Source organism: Argiope bruennichi, chromosome 11, assembly GCF_947563725.1.
Source record: "Argiope bruennichi chromosome 11, qqArgBrue1.1, whole genome shotgun sequence".
Lineage (NCBI taxonomy): Eukaryota > Metazoa > Arthropoda > Arachnida > Araneae > Araneidae > Argiope > Argiope bruennichi.
Window position 1 is genome coordinate 13,687,081 of NC_079161.1, and position 22,559 is coordinate 13,709,639.

The following is a 22,559-nucleotide window of genomic DNA, read 5'->3' on the forward strand; positions in this document are numbered from 1 at the left end:
TTAATAATTAAATATTTTACGCAATTCCTATTTTAGTAGATTCTTCATCAAAATATTTTAAAACTCCAAATTTTGATAGTCATATAATTTACTCATAATATTATAAAAGCCTTCAGTCATAACGTAATATGTATCTCTCTCATTTTCTCTTAGCTCCCGTAGAATTTATGCTTTAAATTAAAGTGGAAAGAATTAATCTTCAATTAATATAATAATATTTTTTACTGAAACAAAGCATTTTTTTTTTATAATCTGATTACTGAAAATAGAGTTACTCAGCGTTTAAACTTTATGGGCACTAAAGAATATCTTTTTTAATTTATGTAATATCTCAAGAATTTGTCAACAAAATTTTCTTAGATTCATTATGAGCAGATCGATTCATTAACAATGTTTAATTTTAATGCATCAAACACTAAGAAAATAAAACGAATCGTTTAAAATAAACGGTTGAAAACAGGTTTTAAAAAAACTACTTAAAAAACGATGTACTTAAAACTATAAGCTTATACAAAAAATATATAACTAACATAAATACATTTTAATTATAAAAGCATACAACGAACCTAAAAATAATTTAAATCCAGTCCGCATCCGTTGATAATAATTGTCAACACAATGCGGAATTCAGAACACAATGCGCATGCGTGAATTTTCAACGCCAGTTACGTAACGTAAATACGTGATTTTTTCTACGCCAGTTGGGGTAACGCTATGCGGATTAGAAATTTTTAATTTCCTTTATTCTGTTTTATTTTAGTTCAAAAGTACTTCAGAATGAATCTGAAACATCGATTCATTAACAATGTTTAATTTTAAATGCGTCAAACATTAAGAAAATAAACAGAATCGTTTGAAATAATACGCCGAAAAATGTTAACCCTCGCCTCATTACTGTTGGGAGAAAAAAAATTGAAGCCTTACTCATTTGGCAGTGGGGAAAATGGAAGATTTTTTTGGCGGGAAAGTTAGTTTTTAATTAATAATTAAAATTCTAATTAAAAATTTAAAAAAGGGACCCCATGTGCACATTGCCGACCTCTAAGGTATACATGTACCAAATTTGGTAGCTGTAGGTCAAATGACCTGGCCTGTAGAGCGCCAACACACACACACACACACACATTGAGCTTTATTTATAAGTATAGATATAGACAAAAAAAAGAACAAAACAAGAGGGATTAACAGAACAAGCAGAAGTAACTCTTTTGAGTTGGGAAATAAATATTAAACTTTTGCCAGTCAGATTATATAGTGGATAATGAAAGTTATTGACTGTACTTTATATAAGAAATGCATACCAAAGAAAATTACAGAACTATTTTGAAGTTTTGATTGTTTCGATGTTTCTAATTCATTTTCATTTTTAAATTTGTTCTGCACCTATGAATCACATTGCTTTTGAGAATCTTTCTCTAGATTGTGAGTTTCAGCTGTCATTATCTATAGTGGTTTATTTAGAGTATTAGCTAGTTTAAATATCAACTTTTTTTAACAATTAAAAATTAATTTTGACAATAAATCCAAAAGTTGACTCTATATGCGATACCGATATATAAAAACTTTGTTAAGAGGTAAATATTTTTTATTGCAGAAAAATGATCAATATATCAGAAAGGATTTTAAAAAATGTATTAGTTTTAGAAAGGTTTTGAGTTAATAAAGAAGGAAATGAAATCTACTAAGATTACTTTTCCAATAAGATAATTAAAAAAAATTCATATTAATGTATCATTTTAAGAATTTTATCTCAATTATTTTATTAAAAAAAAGTCTTGGTTAGTTTTACTTAATGTAAGTAATTTTTTTAAAAAAAAAATTTCCTTTATTAAAAATTAATAAAGCACATAGTTTCTAAAATACCTGCTGTTTGAACAGTACAATCAATTTGAATTTTTTAATAACTGAAATCGACCCAAATCTTTGAATTTCGTATTTCATCAAATGCAATTATTGTAGAAGCGAAAGAATTTTTAATATATTGATATTGGATTTTAAGAAGCATTTGTTTAAACAAAATTTCGTATTAATGAAAGTACTTTACAACAAGAAAATTCTTTTTCTAAAAGAATTTTAGAGCATTGCTTATGTTTCCAAAGCCCTTATTGTATTTTTATTCTTGTGTTATTGCACCTTTGCATTTCTTCAAAAACTTCAAACTTCTCAGTAAAGTTTATTTATCTTAGAACTTTGTTTACATCCGAAATCCGAACACATTCTTTTATTTTGTGAATACCTTTGACCTTTAAACAAGCGCAGCCAAATAATCAAAGGAATGGGAGAACAGTGTAAATAAAAAAATACAGTTTAGTAAAAATAAGTAGTGCGAAGAAGAGTTGAATTGTGCAGTTCCTGCTGCCATAAGGTGATGTTTTGTTCCGTTTTTCAGTTGAGGTTTAAATCTAATTTCAGAGTTTAACTCTTCGTCTCCCCGGTGCCCAGAATTTAAATCTGGTAGGCGCAATGTTTGTATATTTTTTTATTCATCTTTGGCTGAAAAAGCGCAGAATTTTTTGAAGTGCATGAATTTTTGTTTGTATATGCCTGAAAATATATTTAATATGACCTCATTGTATAACACTGCATTTTATTAGTTTATACCAGAGGTTCCCAAACTTTTTTTTCTCTTGGACCACTTTCAAAGTTTTACTATTTTCGGTAGACCTCCTGTTGCTACATTTCGACTATATTCCCAAAACTCCTAAAAAAGATCACCCTAAAAAGTGTTAAGAAGAAAAAAAAAGTAGCACATTTTCTTGTGTCCTATTTATTAAAATAATACTTGTGGTTATACAAAATTATAAACATTTATTATTACAAACAAACAACAATTGACAAAAAATCAACAATGAACTGTGAAATGGAAATCAACAATAAAAAATAGTCCTACTTTTAATGAGACGGATGTACTTGATGAATTGACAGCAAATTATCAATATTTGGCTTCAGTTTTCTAAGAAGTAATCTCAAATCTCCCAGTTCTGTGATGTTCAATCTGCTCCTTTTTTTTTTTTTTTTTTTTTGTCGACAGGTTGGTAACGGCACTAAAATTTCTTTCGACAAGATATGACGAGGGAAACGCTATCCAAAATTTCCTCGCAATTTCCCACAGCCCAGGATATTTTTCGGGGATTTCTGCCTGCAGCCAAAATGTTTGATAACCTTTTTTAAATTTCACTTTCAGTTCCTCGTTGGTGCTGAGCTCAAGTAGCTCCTCTTGTAATACACATTCGCTTCTTCCGTTTCATCAAATGGGTTTATGATCCATGGTGGTATTTCCATCGTCAGAATATCTTCAAATCTATTTTTGAAGTCATCATGTAGGGTATTTAAATGTTGAGCGTATGTCTGAATATCCTCATCAAGACATTCTATCTGTGACAAGTACAGAAACTGGGGGAATTCGCGCCGACTATTATTTTGCTTCATTAATTTGAATTTACCAAGAAAAGCCTTTGTTTACCAAGAAAAGCCTTTGTACACCCTTTGTTTTTATTAAATTAAGGCTGTCCCTTGTAACTGCAAGTTAACATCATTGAATTTTATGAACAAATCTGTTAAGTACGCAATGTCCGCTTTATATTTGATCAGATTTTCTTTTACATCTACGTTGATAGGTAAATCCAAGCCAAAATTTTTGTTCTTTATTATGAAAACCAGAATATTTTTCGTGGACCCCCACTTACAACTTGTGAACCCCTGTTTTCTTTTCACATCTACGTGGACCCCCATGTGGTCTTCTATGGACCCCTGGGGGTCCACCTGGACCACTTTGGGAACCTATGGTTTATTATGTTACTTAAAATGATAAAAACATTTCAATGCAATTTAATTGTTTTATTAATTAATGACGAAGAAATTGAAATTAAATCATTTTGTTATCTGATATCGGTGTATAACGCCAATTTCGTTATATAGCACTGTGAAGGCGTACTAAATTGAGCAGATGCAAGCATAAAAAAGATAATAACTTAGCATTTTCTGAATTAGCCAAAAAGTTTTCTTTTAAGTCTACTCGAAAGATTATTTTAACCCTTTGGGTACATTTAAGGTATCAGAACTTGCCGTATTTGTTTAAATTAATGTATCCTTTTTTTTTCATTTTTTGTAATTCTAATTAGCTTAACCCTTAACGTGGCAAGATTTCTTTTTTGAAGAAAAGCAAAAAAAGTGTATATAGGTAGCTTCTTTAAGCTATAAAAAACATCAAAAAATAAATTTAAAAAATCTAGAATGTCATGAGTTTAATAAAACTAAGTTAAAAATTATTTTATAGTGGTAGTATATTTTTATAAAGTTGTATGTATGGTATACTATACAAAATGAACATAAGGGTTAAGTCATCTCAATATCATGTAGCAGTGTATATTCTGAATAATAAGAGATAAAGAAATTCTTACGTAAAAACTACTGAAAACTAAATAAAATATGCAAAAGTCGTTTCAAATAAATGTGTTGTCAAAGGGTTAAGAAATATATGAAATTTTTGCAATCGTATTAAAATGAATTAAATCGTTTTAAAATTGACGGAACAATTCAGCATCGATAAAAAAAAGTGTTAACTGACTTTATTAAGTGGTAAAATTGTGAATTATTTATTCTGTCGCATTAATTAATTTTTTATTTTGGGTGGAAATTTAACGCTTCAGAAACAATGTTTCAACCCAAATTAAATGAAGTCCTATAAAATCCAAATTATGTGTTAAAATATTTTCAGTATTGCGAAAAATGGTATGGAAGTGCAAAACCCTACCCGAAGACAAATTATATCTCTAATATACTAGAGCTATTCACTTTATAAAACAAAAAGTGAAGAAATGTGATAAGATAATATATTTTGATTTTTAAAATACCATTCGAATTCAAATATATATTGTGGAATATATTTATTATAAATATAGCTTTTTTAACTTTTATAAAATATATAAATCAATATACCTTTGGAATTCTCGTTATACATCATTTAACGCTTAGCACGACTGAGAAAGTGAATCGATTTCGCAAGTGGAGAAAATAATAACATCGAATTAAATCTTCAAACGATGTCATATTGATAACCAAATTAATTAATGCATATTTTTATAAAAGATTTTACAAGGATTTTAATTATTAGTTTTTAAAAAATATTATTAAAAAAATTAATTTTTCTTCTTTTGTATTTGACTGTATTTGAAGTAACATCGCGTTATTTGATCTTAATTTTTTTATAAGAATCTCGTTTATTAAGAAATGCATGTCACTAGGTCCATCATGTCTATCCTTTTAGTTCTGGTTTTTAGATAGAAATATAAAAAGCCTCGTCTATATTTTTCATACCTATAGATCTACCTATTACAAAATTTCTAATATTAAGGTGTACGTACACACTAGAAGATTTTTTTTTTTAATTTTAACTTTAAAAATCGAGTTTTTACACAGTAGGTCATCAATATATGTTTAAACTCATTTCAGTGATAAACAATCATATTACACTAATTATTAATTAATTAAATAATATTTAATGAGCTAATTAGCCTATTTTTTGAAACATGATATCTTAAATTCTAATTTGTACGGACACACATTTCTAGTTGGAAATGATGCCTAATATTAATCTTCATGTTATCTGACTCAATCAAGTTATAAAAATATATAGTTTATTTTTAACAATTTTTTCATCAACGATGAATAGAAAAAGCGAGATTTTTTTTGAAATTTTAACTTTTAAATAGCTATTAAAATTTATGTCTATAAATATAACTTTGATTGAAACAAAAAACATGCACTGTTTCATACAGATTATTTTGATATATAAATAATTGTATTTGGTTCATTTCTTGTTGAGTTATGATTGTTTGAATGAAGCAACATATTGGAAAAATGTCATTCTTTAAAAATGAGTTTTAAAAAAACCGAAACTAGAGTTTTTAGTGAAAGTGCCTCAAGAAAAATAATTATAACTGGAAAAATATTCCGAATATTGACAACATCTTGGTATCGTTTGAAAGATAAAGGATCAGAGAAAATTTTGAAGCAATAAAAAAAATATTCGATATTTTGAACGATTTTCGAAGTTTCAAGTGTGTACATACTCCTTAATAACTTTAAGTTTTGATTTATTTGAAGTACTATTTGAATTGTATGACATAGTAGTTGCAACCGTTCTAATTTTATCCAACACATTGCCACACAACAGCCAATGTATTGCCACTATTGTAACTGCCTTTTCTGTTAATGATAGATTATACTAATGGATTTGTTGAGACAAACTCCCAGTGAGTCATTTCTGTAACATTAAACGGCGCCTTTTCATTTATAGTTTTTAATTATATTTGACTAATCTTCTGGTGAGAAAATGTTTGAATTCTTTACACATGTGAATTAATTAAGTCGAAATCAACAGGCAAATAATCATGAATGCCAGCCAAAAGTTTCGTTACATCTGATTCGATTCTTATTTCTGTTCTATGAACTATTTAAAAATTTTTTAGAAGATTTAGCATTTCTATTTTCTTCGATGTAGGAATCTACAAGTTATTAATTTTCAAAATTTTGTTTTAATCATTATATGTAAGAGTATGGGAATTCTATCTCTGGTTTCTGAAATAAATTATATTTATTTTCGATTGCCGGTAAATTTTTTTCCAATATGTAATATCGTTCCTCATTGTTGGGAAAATGCACTAAGAACATAAAAAATCATAAATATATCAAGTGTTTTAACACTAAAATATAAAAACTGGAGTTCATCGATTTGGTTTGTGAAGGTCTCAATTAATCGTGGTTGGTATCTCGTCTCAAGAGAATAAGAGATCTGTTTGAAGCATTTAGAACTATTCAGTATTCGCCTTGTAGACTCATTGTAAGAGAATAAGAGATCAATTAGAAACACTTAAAACTGTTCATTATTTTCAGAAACAAAACTTTTCAGAAGATAAAGATTACCGGAACGGAAACAATAAAATTGAAAATGCTTTTATCTGCAGCTATTAAAATCGCTTTGGCGGATACTTGTAAGAATTATCGGCCGCGGTGGCCTGGTGGTAAGGTCACGGCTTTGGAACCGGAGGGTTTCAGGTTCTTGTCCCGATTCCACAGAAGAACCGTCGTGTAAGGGGGTCTGTTGCAAGTTAAATTCATCATGACCAAACTTCCTCTTCTGGTATGGCGTGGTGTCCTTGTCTTCGTCATCTGACCGAGGTTCAAAATTACGATGTCCGTCCCAATATAGCCCTAACGTTGCTTTAAACGGGACGTTAATATAACTGAACTGAAATGAACTGTACGAATTCTCAAATTCCAATAGTGTTAATTCTGTTTTAACTCAATTTAACTGAAAATTTATATACCCACCAAACACATACAGGTTCTCAAATGGACAGATGCAAACAGAAAGTTGAGCTTTATTGATTGGTATATGGTAAAATGAGAAGACTATTGGGAGTTTAAAAGTGGATCAATTTGAGGAAAAGAATGTCCTATATTTTTATTTTCACGCATAAAAAATATGCAAAGAGAAGGTATTGTAATTGTAAAAAAATCGTAATTCGACGAATTTTCATATTTCAGACCACCCAAAATCCGAAAAAATAAATTTTTCGAATTGTATTTGTGAGAACGATAACACGACACTTTGAGCAGACGAATGAAATTTGGCATATGGTATTTATATCAAATTTAAGGATTTTTGAAAAATTTTATAACAGTTCATTAACACTAAATCTGACTCGCTTTCCAAGTGCAAATCATTATAATTACAAAATGTAAAGATCTATGGGGGGGGGGGGGTAAAACCTAAACAAGATTAGAGTCTAAATTGTAAATCGATATCAAATTTTGAACCGAATTTATCAAATTTCTGCCAAATTTTACAGTAATTTATTCACATAAAGTATATCGATTGTCCAAATACAAATCAGTATAACTGCAAAATACAAAGATCTGAAAGTATTTAATTAGGTACATTGATTTAGAATCTTAAATGTAGGTCGATATAAAATTTTGAACTAAATCCATCAATAAATTGTCCATTCCTTTGTACTGTTACGAATCTGTAATGCTGCATCCCAGCATAGTTGGTTCCACCATCGGAAAGAATGTTTTACAGTCATCTATACTGGACGGAGTTCGGTGTCGCGTCGGAGGTTCCAGAGCTTGGCGACAAATTTGGCGACCATTTGGCGACCTGGCGACGAATTTGGTGACTTTGGCGCCAAAATAGATTATCAACGAAACATCGAGAATTTTCCCGATCCGTCCAGTAGGAACCGAGATACGCCTCGAACGTTCCTGATTGGTTGAGAGGCTTCTAGCCCCGCCCCCTTAGACCTATAATGCAAGATTGGAGGTAGCCCATCTCGGGCGGGTACTCCGTTAATCGTAGCCATCTTTGCTAGAGAAAGTAGTCGGAACCTATGATAAAGAACTGGCCTTCCAGAGATAAGCGGAGCAGCGACGGAGGGAAGCTAGTGCTGAACTAAGCTGTCTGCTACTGCCTGTAGTAGAGTTTTGTATGCTGCTGTTTATGCTGTTTTGTATGCTGCTGTGTATGCTGTTGTATGCTGCACGTCTGGGCTGAAGATAATCGTCTTCTGTGCTGTATATAGTTGTCGTCTTTGTGCTGTCCTGTGTGTCTTCGTGTAAGTAAACGTTTTATTTTCTACTGCCGCCTGGTGATTGAGCGTTCTTCACACCATATAACCCCCACTATCCAAACGAACCCCGGAAATTTCGTAACAGTACGTACTTTCTTATGCATGTAAGCGTGCTAAATTTTAAAGAAAACGCAATAATTTAAATAAATGAATTTTGTTACACAATTTTAGCACATAAAGTACTGGTTATTAATAAAATTTGAACGAAATCTGTCGAAGAGGAAACTATCTGCAATTCTGTACTACGGAAGCATGTGAATTTGATCATTCAAAAACGTAGTGACTTAAAAATATTAAATTTGATATATGATTTTGTTGATAAAATTGTAGTTCTGCGTTCAATTTGGATTTAATCGATAGAAAAAGATGCATCAAATTGCATACTCGTTTGTTTTTCTATTGTACTATGCAGAGTCTGACTAAGACAGGGGCATACGGAGTAGTTGCCCTGGGCCCCCACATCAGAGGGGGTCCGCAAATCGAACTTTTTTTAAACAAATTATCAGTACAGTGTAAAATCTGTCAGTTTTATGTTAGCTTCTTCATTAATCTATCCTATGAGCACCAAAAAATCTATATTTCGTAAATCCATGGCTTTCTAGGACGGAAATCAGCAAACTTTTTCCTTTACCTTTCTTAAATAATGAAGTTTCTTTTGTTTGTATGCAATAAATGCAAGAAATAATTAACCCTTAACTGGGGAGGGGAAAGTTGAGGACTTAACTGGGGAGGTGCGGTCTACGAGATCGCATTTCATTTACACTCAAATTAAATTTTTGAATGAATGTATTAATATGAGAAACTGCCAATCTATTTCGCAGACATTTTTCTTGCTATATAGATATGTTTTAGAATTTTTTCAAAATATATTATCATTGAAAAAAATAAATGCGTTGGAACATACATTTTCTTCTCAAATGACATCTTACAATAAAAAATATTCTTGAAAAAGCATATTACTTTTTACTTTTTAAATCATATTTATTTTTACAGTATATGAAGGTATATAGAAAACAATATAATGTAAAAATTGGCAATTATATGAAAAAAAAAATGACAATGGGTAAAATTGGCCCTTCTTTTATTGGTTTGTGTGATTTTCATAGCACGGTTTTCTAGGGCATTTTAAATATACAGGTTAAGAACTAGTATAAAAATCAACCTGTAAATTATATATATATATATATATATATATATATATATATATTATAAATTTTTCAAAATACATTATCACTAGAAAAATGAATTATGTTTGAACGTACATATCAAAATCAGTTGAATGCGAACTTTCATCGAAAAACTCTTCTGTACAATTATCCTTATCACTGAAATCACTTTCTGCTTCATTTAAAGTGTCTGGAGCACTGCTTCATAATAGGATCAGTAAATTGGATGATATTTCGGTGTCCAAGTTTTAGCATCATCTGCTAAGCCTTGTTTATCACTGGGACACTAACAGGGAGATGCGGTCTTAGAGACCGCGCTCGAAGAAATAACTGAATTATTTTAAAAAGCATCTGCTGAAATCGGTTGAAAAAGTGCACGTCTATTGAAGGTCATAAAACAGGAAGCTACTGGGTTAATCCATTCAATTGAGCTAAAAATAAAATAGAGATGACAGAAAAACCATCGCTAGCGGTCGCACAGACCACACGTCCCCAGTTAAGGGTTAAACGCTCCTACATAAGAAAATAACTGTTGTGAAATTTGCATATTTTCAATTTAAAAATGCACTAATATTTAGCTTATGAGATTTAGGAATTTCTCTTATTAACAGATGCTTAAGATAGTTGTAGAAAGCATTCTAATATAAATCTTGCTTTAGCATTTAGTCAGATTGCATTTTAAATTTAATGGTTAAATGTGGTACTTCAGGTTAAGACTAAGAGTGTTTTTAGTTTTAAGTTTAAATAGCATTTTGAATGAATTAACGAAAAATACCATAGACAAGTTCTATGCACGGTTCTTTATTACTGAAGTAGTGTGAAGCAGAGGGAGGCCCCCAAAGAAGTTTCTGCCCCGGGCTCCAATTAGGCTAGTCGGGTCCTGATAGTATGTAGCATTCAATTATATGTGGGATGCTGAAAATAATAATTCAGGGCCGCGTGGGTCCTGCCCAAGGTTCACAATTTTTATGCGAAGGGAGAAGAATAACTCTTCTGTTATGGAATCTTCAAAAGATTATCGGGGAAAATACTCCCATTAGTGCCTTGCGGAATTTTCTCATCACTTAATTTCATGATGCAGAAGACGCAATTTAGAGTAACCAATCGGAAAAAAAATGTGTTGAAATTCCGAATAAAATGCTTATTAATGTGAGCGATTTTGTTCTACCTTAACGATCACTATAATTTTCATATACTTCGTTATAAACATTGAAAATTGTGTGACATAGAATAAACGCTTTTTGTACGACATCTAACAATGTTAAATTTTTAATAAACGGTATTTCGTAAACGATTCATTACAAAAAAAATCGCCTTTCTCTTTAAATTTGCATGTAACGAAGAATTATTTTGGATTTTAAATGAAAGTTTATTCAAGCTTTCAAAAGAATTTAAAATACCGAAAATTTCTTTGTTATTTGTATTTTCTTTTAATGACTTTAAATTACTTTTTATGTTCTTTTAATTCCCTATTGACCTTCAAAAATAACTTTTCGATCGCTATCATTAATAAACTTTCGAAATATTTTACGAAATTAATGGCATGCCAGTTATTTCTGAGGAACTTTAATTATTTTTTTTTTTCTGTGTATGTTTTATTTTTGTAAATAGTTTAAATAAGCTGCTTAATTCTTGGGATAAAGTTTGTCAAAGCAAAATCAAAACTTATTTGAATATTGAACATAGTTGAAACCATTCGACTTTTTTATTTGTTTGTAAAATTTTTACTTTTTATATCTTAAACAATAAATTTTGATGAATAATTTTAATGGAAATGTGAATTTTTATCCAAAAGCTTTAAAGTTAATATTAAAATGAGTTGAAAAAGCTTTTTTCTTAAATTAGTGGAGTGGTAAACAAAAGTTATCTTGATAAAACAAGAAAATGAACCTGAATTTCTTAAGTTTAAAAATGTCCTTGCATGGTTTTTTATAATCATAATGAATGTGATGTCAAACTACGCCTGAAAACAAAATTTTTATGAAAATACAAGGCCAGTTACTTCATAATAATAATAATTTTTTATTTGACTTCGAGTGATCATTTAAAAAGAAGAGAACTGCATATTTTGAAACTTTTATATTTCTGATCCAGTCTCATGAATAATAATTTCATGGTAATCATGCTATTTAAAAGATGAATTTTAACTGTAAATTGCAGAGAGAACTGTAAAAGAGGCATTCATGATTTAAAAAAAACTTCTAAAAGGTACTTAATTAGATCTCAAGTTATCTAATTCAACACATGTAAGAATGTAAATATCTTTAACATCCGCTAGACAAATTTATATATTAAATATTCTTTGCTATTTTACCATCTATTGAACGCAACAAAAAATTCAATCCATTTACTTCTTCATAATTCTGTTTTCAGTACGTTTCTCGGGTTCATTTGAAATCCAATAAGAAAGTATTTTATATTACGTTAGGATTATTTTTCAATGCAAAATCCTGTTTTGAAGAAAATACATTACATTTTCTCGCACAAAATCCTAAGATGAAGTAGGAATTTATTTATTTATTTTACTCTAAATAGTGAGTTCCTGTCACATTTCTCTCTTTTTTTTCAGTTTCAGACAATAGCTTCCCCTTTGGATTCTTACTTTTACGCGCATCACCCAATTCACTGGCCTTTTTCTTTTCCGATAAAGGCTAAGAAAAATGTTTATAAAAAAATCAGCTTGACGCAACCGTCAAAAACCTCTTTCGATCACGTTATAAGTTTTGTGCGAAACAAATGTTTCAGATGAGGCGCAAAGGACTTGTTTTCTCTCTGGTTCGGCACAAAGCTTTTCGCCTGTCACCTTTGAAGAATGCAGCCATTTTTATTTTTATCATCAAAACTGTGGAAATATTCTCCCTGCAACTTTATAGTATACTAACATAGTATAAAATAGTTTGTGCTTTGATGCCTGAATATGGATTTTAGATATTTTCTTTTCTCTTATTGAGTAAAAAATCTTCTATAAATCTACAGTATTGATGATAAGACAATGCAGTCATTTTTATTTTTATCTGCAGAACTGTGGAAATATTCTCCCTGCAACTTTATAGTATACAAACATAGTATAAGATAGTTTGTGCTTTGATGCCTGAATATAGATTTTAGATATTTTCTTTTCTCTTATTGAATAAAAAATCTTCTATAAATCTACAGTATTGATGATAAGACAATGCAGTCATTTTTATTTTTATCTGCAGAACTGTGGAAATATTCTCCCTGCAACTTTATAGTATACAAACATAGTATAAGATAGTTTGTGCTTTGATGCCTGAATATAGATTTTAGATATTTTCTTTTCTCTTATTGAGTAAAAAATCTTCTACAAATCTACAGTATTGATGATAAGACAATGCAGTAATTTTTATTTTTATCTGCAAAACTGTGGAAATATTCTCCCTGCAACTTTATAGTATACTAACATAGTGTAAGGTTGCCACTCAAAATATAATAAAAGTAAATATACACAAAAACATAATAAAATGAATATAAGCAAAAAATAAAAAGTTTACACAAAATATAGTAAAAGTAAATGTTATTAAAATACAAACATTGTCAAAATAGAAATACATCTAAACAATATAGATAAATATATGGCCAATCTTTTTACGAATTAGTTCCAAGAATTGCCAACTATCTACATGGAGAATCAGAAGAACTAGTACATCGACCTAATAGCTTGTAGAAATTCCAAGAACTCGCAGAAGTTCAGCAAAACAATATGGCATGGACTCGACTCATGCCCGATGTTACACTGAAAACAATTGTCATCATGAATTCTGCATGGTGATCCCCAATTTTATAGGAGTGCGATGTGAGGAAGATCTCTTAGAAACAGATCAGCATTACAGATATGTTCAATAATCTTAATATCTGGGGGTTTAAGTGGCCAATGGAGCCATAAGAATGTTCCTGGAGTCGCTTGATTGCATTTCTCAACTAGTAGGGTGTCTCATTGCCTTCCTGGAATTGTCAAAAACCATTGGAAGGCACAACGCACAAAAATAAGTGTAAGAGAAAAAAACAGGAGGTTAATTTACTTCTCATTTTTCAGATTCATCTCTAGGAATATCAGGAGTTTCATACCACGCTAACAGCACGCACTCCATACCATCCCAGAGTAGGCTCCGCCGATATCTTTTTGCATGTAAAGTCCATAGATTCATGAAGTTATCTCCATATCCATGCTTGCCCATCCACCCGATACAACTGAAAACGAGATTCATCAGACAAGGCGACATGTTTCGAGTCATCAGCAGTACAATAATGATGTTGGCAGTCCCCAGAAATACATAAAGCATTATGCCGTGCAATCTAAATGGAGCGCGAATAGATTTTTGGCTCCAAACGCCAACGCCGTCAATGGCTCTCCGTTGAATAGTTTGAACATTGGCGCTTGTTGACGCCCCAGCACTGAAATCCGCACTAATGTAATAAAAATATTGCGCATTTATTTCGTTTAAGGATTCTCATCTGTCGTCGACGGTCCCGTTCTTTCATGATCACATTCCAACCTCACCAATTTCAGAGATTTGATGTTTCACCGAATATTAGATATCTACGGTACACACGTGAATTTGGCATACGTGAAAATATAGATTAACGCAGTAACTACAAAGACAGCTTGATGGATAAAATTCGATACACAGATTTAACATCCATAATGAAGAGACCTTTCAAAGTGGCCGTTTCTGTTTGTACTTTCCGAAACATATAAAAGTGATAACTCAAAAAACAATGATTTGAATATATCAAATTTAGTACATAATTTTATGACTTGAATTGTAGTTTCCTGTCAAATTTTCATTCCAATCGGTTGGGAAAAAGCGCACCTGAAGCACAAGTTCATCTTTATTAGATCATTATTAATTTTTAGAAAGACTATTCCCGCTGTTTAAAGGTCGAGGTGATTAGAGATGCATAATCCACGATTTTTTGAATAACAAATAATATTGCTATTGTTATTTTTAAATATGCGTTCCAAATATCTGTTATTTCAATCATATTATTAATTAAAAATTATTACTTAATATTAAATAAAAAATTTATTAATTGTAATTAATACTTAATTTACTAATTTAATTAACGTGTGAATGAATTAATTTATCTGTTTCAGCTTACTTCTTAAATTTTATTTTTTTTCCTCAAAACTATTTATTTAATTTATTTATTAGAGTGAACCATTTTCTGGAAAAGATGAGTTAAAAATATATGTCATTTCTTTAAAATGTTTACTTTAGTCCTATATTCTACCAATAGATGGCGCCAGCAGTAAACAGAGTACATGTAATCAAAGTCAATCATGTCAGGAGCAATAAAAAATGATCTGTATGGAATAGTGCATCATCAAATACGAATATCGGTGACTTCGAACTTTCCAGTGAAGCCTCGCACTTTCCGGTGAAATCACCGCTGCGATAAATTTCAGTGATATGCAATTCAATGATACGATACGATAATTCCAATAACCGGTCCGTTCACTTTTCAATCCAATCACAGATTTCTTTCGAGAGTTTCCATTGGACAGATCGTATCGTCACCGCTCCGGCAAATTTCAGTGATATCGTATCGATTGTTAGTTTCTATCGTGATCCAAAACTTGTAATCGAAATATCATCAGTAAGATCGTATGAAGGATTTGAATCACACCCCTCTTTGAAAAGTATTGATCACTTGTATTTGTAACTTTTTGATATTGGTTACGTAATAACCGCTCTGAAAATATTCGTCATCCCTAGAGGTGATTATAAGAGAAACAGCAGTTGTTGGTAATGAAACACAGCATTATATGATTTTTTTTGCCTATTCGTTATGCCACAAACTGAACAAATGTTCAGGAAATGCGATATCAGACACGCCAATCAAACAAACAACGATCCTATGCTTATAACGCCTTTAATTTCTATTAGAAACATTGGAATCAAGATTTCAAATGTTCATGATCCATGACTGAAATTCAACATTCAGTATTCTCTAATTGTCGTGGGCCTTGTTTGCTTGGTGGTGAGATCTTAGCTTCAGGACTGAGATGAGGGGGGGGGGGGAGGGGGCGGTCAAGCTTGGGATTCTATTCCACCCTCGAAGTGTCGCGAAAGCGGATTTGATCCACGCAAATCCATTGGGACCAAATGTCTTTCCACTTGGTGTGATGCTGAAGTTTGGAGAGAGAGGATGTTAACTCAGGTGTTAACCTCGTCAATTGACTGCGGGTCTAAATTACGAGATCCATTCCAATGTAACCCTAGTGTTGCTTTAAAACGTGGAGTTAACATAACTAAATTAAACTCATTAATTCTTGTTCTTCAGTTACTCGCATTCCTTCAGCATTTGCATGTCTTTCTTGGAAATTCCATGTTGTCTTTGTACCGATTGCCTTTCAACATTTGACTTTTTTTTTTCATCTATTTTGCAGGTTTTTGTTTGTATTCTTTTCTCAACTGGATATTTATCAGAGGCAGCACGTGTCTTAGAAGACATAGTTCAAAATTCCCTTTTCTCTCTAGTGTCGAAGTACAGGAAGAGATAATGGATATCAATAATATAATGGCAATTATTTATTTAATCTTATTAAAAGAATCGAGTTAAATGTTTTTAACCTTTAACTGGGGAGGTGCGGTCTACGAGACCGCATTTCATTTACACTCAAATTAAATTTTCTAATAAATGTATTATTATAAAAAAAATGCCAATATATTTTTCAGATATTTTTCTTGATATATAGATATGTTTTAGAAATTTTTCAAAATATATTATCATTGAAAAAAATAAATGCGTTGGAACATACATTTTCTTCTCAAATGACCTGTTACAATAAATAATATTCTTGAAAAAGCATATTGCTTTTTACTTTTTGAATAATATTTATTTTTACAGTATGTGAAGGTATATAGAAGGCAATATAATGTAAAATTCAACATTTATATGAAAAATAAAAGAAATGACAATGGGTAAAATGGGCCCTTTTTTATCGGCTTGTGTGACTTTCTAGGGCAATTTAAACATATTGGTTAAGAACTAGTATAAAAATGAACCTATAAATTCTGTATATATATATCTCTTGGTATATTAACATATTTTATAATTTTTTAAAATACATTATCACTAGAAAAATTAATTATGTTTGAACATACATATCGAAATCAGTTGAATGCGAACTTTCATCGAAAAACTCTTCTGTACAATTATCCTTATCACTAAAATCACTTTCTGCTTCACTTAAAAGTGTCTGGAGCACTGCTTCAAAATAATAGGATCAGTAAACTGGATGATATTTCGGGGCCCAAGTTTTAGCGCCAACTGCTAAGCCTTGTTTATCACTGGGACACTAACAGGGAGATGCGGTCTTAGTGACCGCGCTCGAAGAGATGACTCAATTATTTTCAAAAGCATCTGCTGAAATCGGTTGAAAAAGTGCACGTGTATTGAAGGTCTCTAAACAGGAATCTACAGGGTCAATCCATTCCATTGAGCTAAAAATAGAATAGGGGTGAAAGAAAATCCATCGCTAGTGGTCTCACAATATTTTGATTGAACCAATTTTTCTCAATAAAAGCCTTTTTAATGTGAAGAAATGATCAAAATACATGCAAGCCCCTAATACTAATTCGAATTATAAATTCCGGTTTACTTGTCTATGTACTGAATTCGGTCTCGATGAGTCAGTCCGTCTGACAGTATATAATAACGATAAAAACGCCGATAACATAACACAGCCACAAACCAACTCTTTTATGTATTTTAATACAGTGTTTCGTCTATGTTTTTTTCTTCAATTCATGACTGATTCATGGATTATTTTTTTCTCCTCAGTTACGACTGTCCTCCCATCAACGTCACACTTCCCAAGGTATACGACGACGCTGCGGTGGACAGGCCTTCAGAACATATCTACTGGTAAGATGCTTCATTCTTATATTCTTTATTCTTGCCACTCTTCTGCAAAAACAGCTTTTTAGTTATGCAGAACACAGAATTTAAGAATACTATCTTCAAGAACCCACAATACAACTATGCCGATGGGTTTATTTATTAGAGTAATGGCTTTCTTACTATATACTGTTTTCAAGGACTCTTCAAGGATCCACAATACAACTATGCCGATGGGTTTATTTATTAGAGTAATGGCTTTCTTACTATATACTGTTTTCAAGGACTCTTCAAGGATCCACAATACAACTATGCCAATGGGTTTATTTATTAGAGTAATGGCTTTCTTACTATATACTGTTTTCAATGACTCTTCAAGGATCCACAATACAACTATGCCGATGGGTTTATTTATTAGAGTAATGGCTTTCTTACTATATACTGTTTTCAATGACTCTTCAAGGATCCACAATACAACTATGCCGATGGGTTTATTTATTAGAGTAATGGCTTTCTTACTATATACTGTTTTCAATGACTCTTCAAGGATCCACAATACAACTATGCCGATGGGTTTATTTATTAGATTAATGGCTTTCTTACTATATACTGTTTTCAAGGACACTTCAAGGATTCACAATACAAATATGCTCATATTCTATCTTCTAATATAGAAACTCCCAAACTATGCACTATTTCAAGAATAAATAATGCAAATATCCTTATATTCTATCTTCTACGGTAGGGGCTCCCAAACTATACACTATCTTCAAGAATCCACAATACAAATATGCTCATATTCTGTCTTCTAATGTAGGGGCTCCCAAACTATACACTATCTTCAAGAATCCACAATACAAATATGATCATATTCTGTCTTCTAATGTAGGGGCTCCCAAACTATACACTATCTTCAAGAATCCACAATACAAATATGCTCATATTCTGTCTTCTAATGTAGGGGCTCCCAAACTATACACTATCTTCAACAATCCACAATACAAATATGCTCATATTCTGTCTTCTAATGTAGGGGCTCCCAAACTATACACTATCTTCAACAATCCACAATACAAATATGCTCATATTCTGTCTTCTAATGTAGGGGCTCCCAAACTATACACTATCTTCAACAATCCACAATACAAATATGCTCATATTCTGTCTTCTAATGTAGGGGCTCCCAAACTATACACTATCTTCAACAATCCCCAATACAAATATGCTCATATTCTGTCTTCTAATGTAGGGGCTCCCAAACTATACACTATCTTCAAGAATCCACAATACAAATATGCTCATATTCTGTCTTCTAATGTAGGGGCTCCCAAACTATATACTATCTTCAACAATCCACAATACAAATATGATCATATTCTGTCTTCTAATGCAGGGGCTCCCAAACTATACACTATCTTCAAGAATCCACTATACAAATATGCTCATATTCTGTCTTCTAATGTAGTGGTTCCCAAACTATATATTATGTTCAGGGATCCACGATATAAGAATGCTTATATTCCATGTATATCATTTAATGCAGTGGCTCCCAAGATTTATACTATTCTTCAAGGATCCATAACATAAGTATGCTCATATTCTATCTTTTAATGCAGTGGCTCCCAAACAATACACCGTGTTCAAGGGTCCACATTATAAATATTCTTATATTCTATCTTCTAATCTAGGGACTCCCAAACTATACACTATCTTCAAGAATCCACAATACAAGTATGCTCATATTCTAGGTTTATCTTCTAATGCTCTTAAACTTTTAAACACTTTATGATTTTTAATCTTGCTCCCTAACTATTTAAAATTCCGATCAATATTTTTAGAAACTGACCCTATAGAAATATCCTCGATGCATTGAATTTTTCAGAGACGAATAGCTTACATTCTTTCCTAAAGTAGTTCTTTTAGAGCAAAAAGGAAACTTTGACGAAAAAAAAACACATTTAACGGAGCATTATTAAATATAATAAATATTTACACAATTGGTGACTGCAAATCCTCGAAATTAAGGAGTACGTAAGTTGAATTTAACGTTCATAATGGAAAAAAAAGACTTTCTTATTAGGTGACATGACTCTGAAATACAGCCCAGAAATGGCACCTTATGCGAAGACATAGATTGGAACAATAAATAAAGTGACAGATGTATCGTGTACAAAAAAACTGGTTCTTTACATATGCCATCTGCACGTTGAAAAGGCATTTAATTTATTACTTTTTTTACGCTTCGACACGAGTCATTTGCTTGCGTATTGCGTTATTTTTTCTATCTTAAGTCGTCTAAAATGCAATTCTGTAATCAAATTTGCTCTCGTTTATTTATTATCATATAGTTCTAACATTTACAATAGTTTCATATGCGCGATGGCAAAACAGCCTGTTTGTTCATTTATTAGATAATCTTTTCATTTCGATCAAATTTTATTGCATATAAATGGTGTTATTCGGTGGGGAAATCGATAAAATTTGAATACACAGATCAGTAGAATTTATATTTATCTAATATATAAAAATGAATTTTTGTTTGTTCGTATTTTATGCTCTGCCACGCCGTTCATTGGATTGCGGTAAACTTTGCCAACTTATTGCTTACATTTGCGCGAAAGTTATAAGCATAGTACAATTATTATATCTAAAGTAAAAAAAAAAAAATAGAATAAATATTATTTCTACTTCTCCTTTATATATCATTCAATTTCAATAAATGTATTCATTGCCAACAAGAAAATAAATACCATTCTTTCTATTATTACTAATTAAATAGGATAGTTATTTCAAATTTCAAACGATATTTCCAAAATTATTTCTTCTAGGGCAGCAACTTTCCGGGTACCAGATAGTAAATTATAAAAAATTATTAAGAAATAAAAGTAGAAAATAATGAAAATAAAAGATTTTAAAAGTGCGGTTTTATTAATATGAATTCCATTGTGAACTAAAATATTGAAACTAGTTTTATAAAGAAAATTGGAGGCTAAATAAAAACTCTTCAAAGTGTGAGGCATTATAAAACATTTGATTAAGAAAATACACATTAATTACAAATACAATTTTGATATACCAATTTCCTTGGAATATTTCTATCACTGTCTCATTTCTTGTATTTTTGTTTTAATGCTCTCATATCTGCTTGTATTTCGCTGTTACTTTTAAATTCATTTATAAAAGCGCGTTTCTAGAAAATTTATTTTTATTACTCTACTAGCCGCCTTTGGCGACCCGCCGGTTCACCAATCTTAATGTTCGTTTAAATTTTAATAATTAAATAGGCTGAACCGGAGTTTAACCCCCTTCTTCGCCAAGTTGCGATATCGCGCCAAAGCTGGCAATCTTTATTATGCACTATAATTGAACATCTGCTCCTTTGCTTTTGAACATTTCACAAGGCGATTTTTAAAAATTGCACCAAGCAGGGGGTTAAACTCCGGTCGTACCATTAAATATTTTACGCAATTCCAACTTTAATAGATTCTTCAGCAAAACATTTTAAAACTTCAAATTTTGATAGTCATATAATTCACTCATAATATTATAAAGGCCTTCAGTCATAACGTGATATGTATCTCTCTCATTTTCTGTTGCCCGTCGTAGAATTTATGCTTTAAATTAAAGTGTAAATGATTAATCTGCAATTAATATAATAATATTTTTTACTGAAACAAAGCCTTTTTTTTAATAATATGATTACTGATAACAGAGTCACTGAGCGTTTAAACTTTATGGGCACTAAAGAATATCTTTCTTAATTTATGTACTATCTCAAGAATTTGTCAACAAAATTTTCTCAGATTCATCATGAGCAGATCGATTCATTAACAGTGTTTAATTTTAAATGCATCAAACATTAAGAAAACAAACAGAATCGTTTGAAATAATCCGCCGAAAAATGTTAACCCTAGCCTCATTACTGTTGGGAGAAAAAAAACTGAAGCGTTACTCATTTGGCGGTGGGGAAAATGGAAGATTTTTTTTGGCGGGAAAGTTAGTTTTTAATTAATAATTAATATTCTAATTAAAATTTCAAAAAAAGGGACTCCAGGTGCACATTTCCGACCTCTAAGGTATACATGTACCAAATTTGATAGCTGTATGTCAAATGACCTGGCCTGTAGAGCGCAAACACACACACACACACACATTGAGCTTTATTATAAGTATAGATAGATTAAAACTGCTGCTTTTCAAGAACCCATAATATCCTCTACTTCTTATTCCAATTCTTTCAATGATTGATTGCTCGGAATCCTGAAATCGAACAACTTACTTCTTGTGATCTTGCAAATATATTAATTAACGTGTCACTCTATTCAATAAACACACCTTTTAACAACTCCTAATAACTCGAATATCATTGCCTCGTTCATTTCATTTGATATATAATACTTTCATCAACCTTCAGACATAACTTTCATTATGCCTCCTATCGATTACAGAATCGATATTCTCAAATCGATTATGTTACCTTCGCTTTGTGCCGAGACACCATTCGTAATGATATTATCAGGGTGTTTCATTATTTGATTAATAGTCTGCACTTCGATGCGATAACAATACAAGTGTCCCACGGCACTGCATTTGGTATTAGGAGCGTGCTTTTCCGGGAGGAACTGGAACGAAACAGAAACTCCTGAAAAATTAAATCATGTCTCAAACAGTACAGAATCTGCGTAAGGAAAATATGTTTCCGCAGTTTTATTTCGTTAGATACTTTGCTCGTCCGGGTAATATCATCTTCAGATAATGAATATGTATTATACAGTCACAATGTGCGGTATTTGCATGCATTATTCATTTTGTAGAAAAGAAATAAAAAAAAGCGGATTTTACTCATATACGCTATTTTTTATTTATTTATTTATTTTTTTCATTTCATTTTTAT

The 22,559-nt window shown here is 31.2% G+C and overlaps 1 protein-coding gene across 1 annotated transcript in view; it reads left to right on the plus strand.

Annotated features, from left to right (window-relative positions):
* LOC129957325 (potassium channel subfamily T member 2-like) overlaps nt 1–22,559 on the plus strand; it is a gene marked incomplete at its 5' end in the record, with an annotated part of 365,616 nt that overhangs the window by 161,577 nt on the left and 181,480 nt on the right. Inside the window, one exon of the mRNA XM_056069596.1 lies at nt 17,609–17,692. Within this exon, the coding sequence (XP_055925571.1) occupies nt 17,609–17,692 (84 nt within the window). The remainder of the gene's footprint in view (nt 1–17,608; nt 17,693–22,559) is intronic.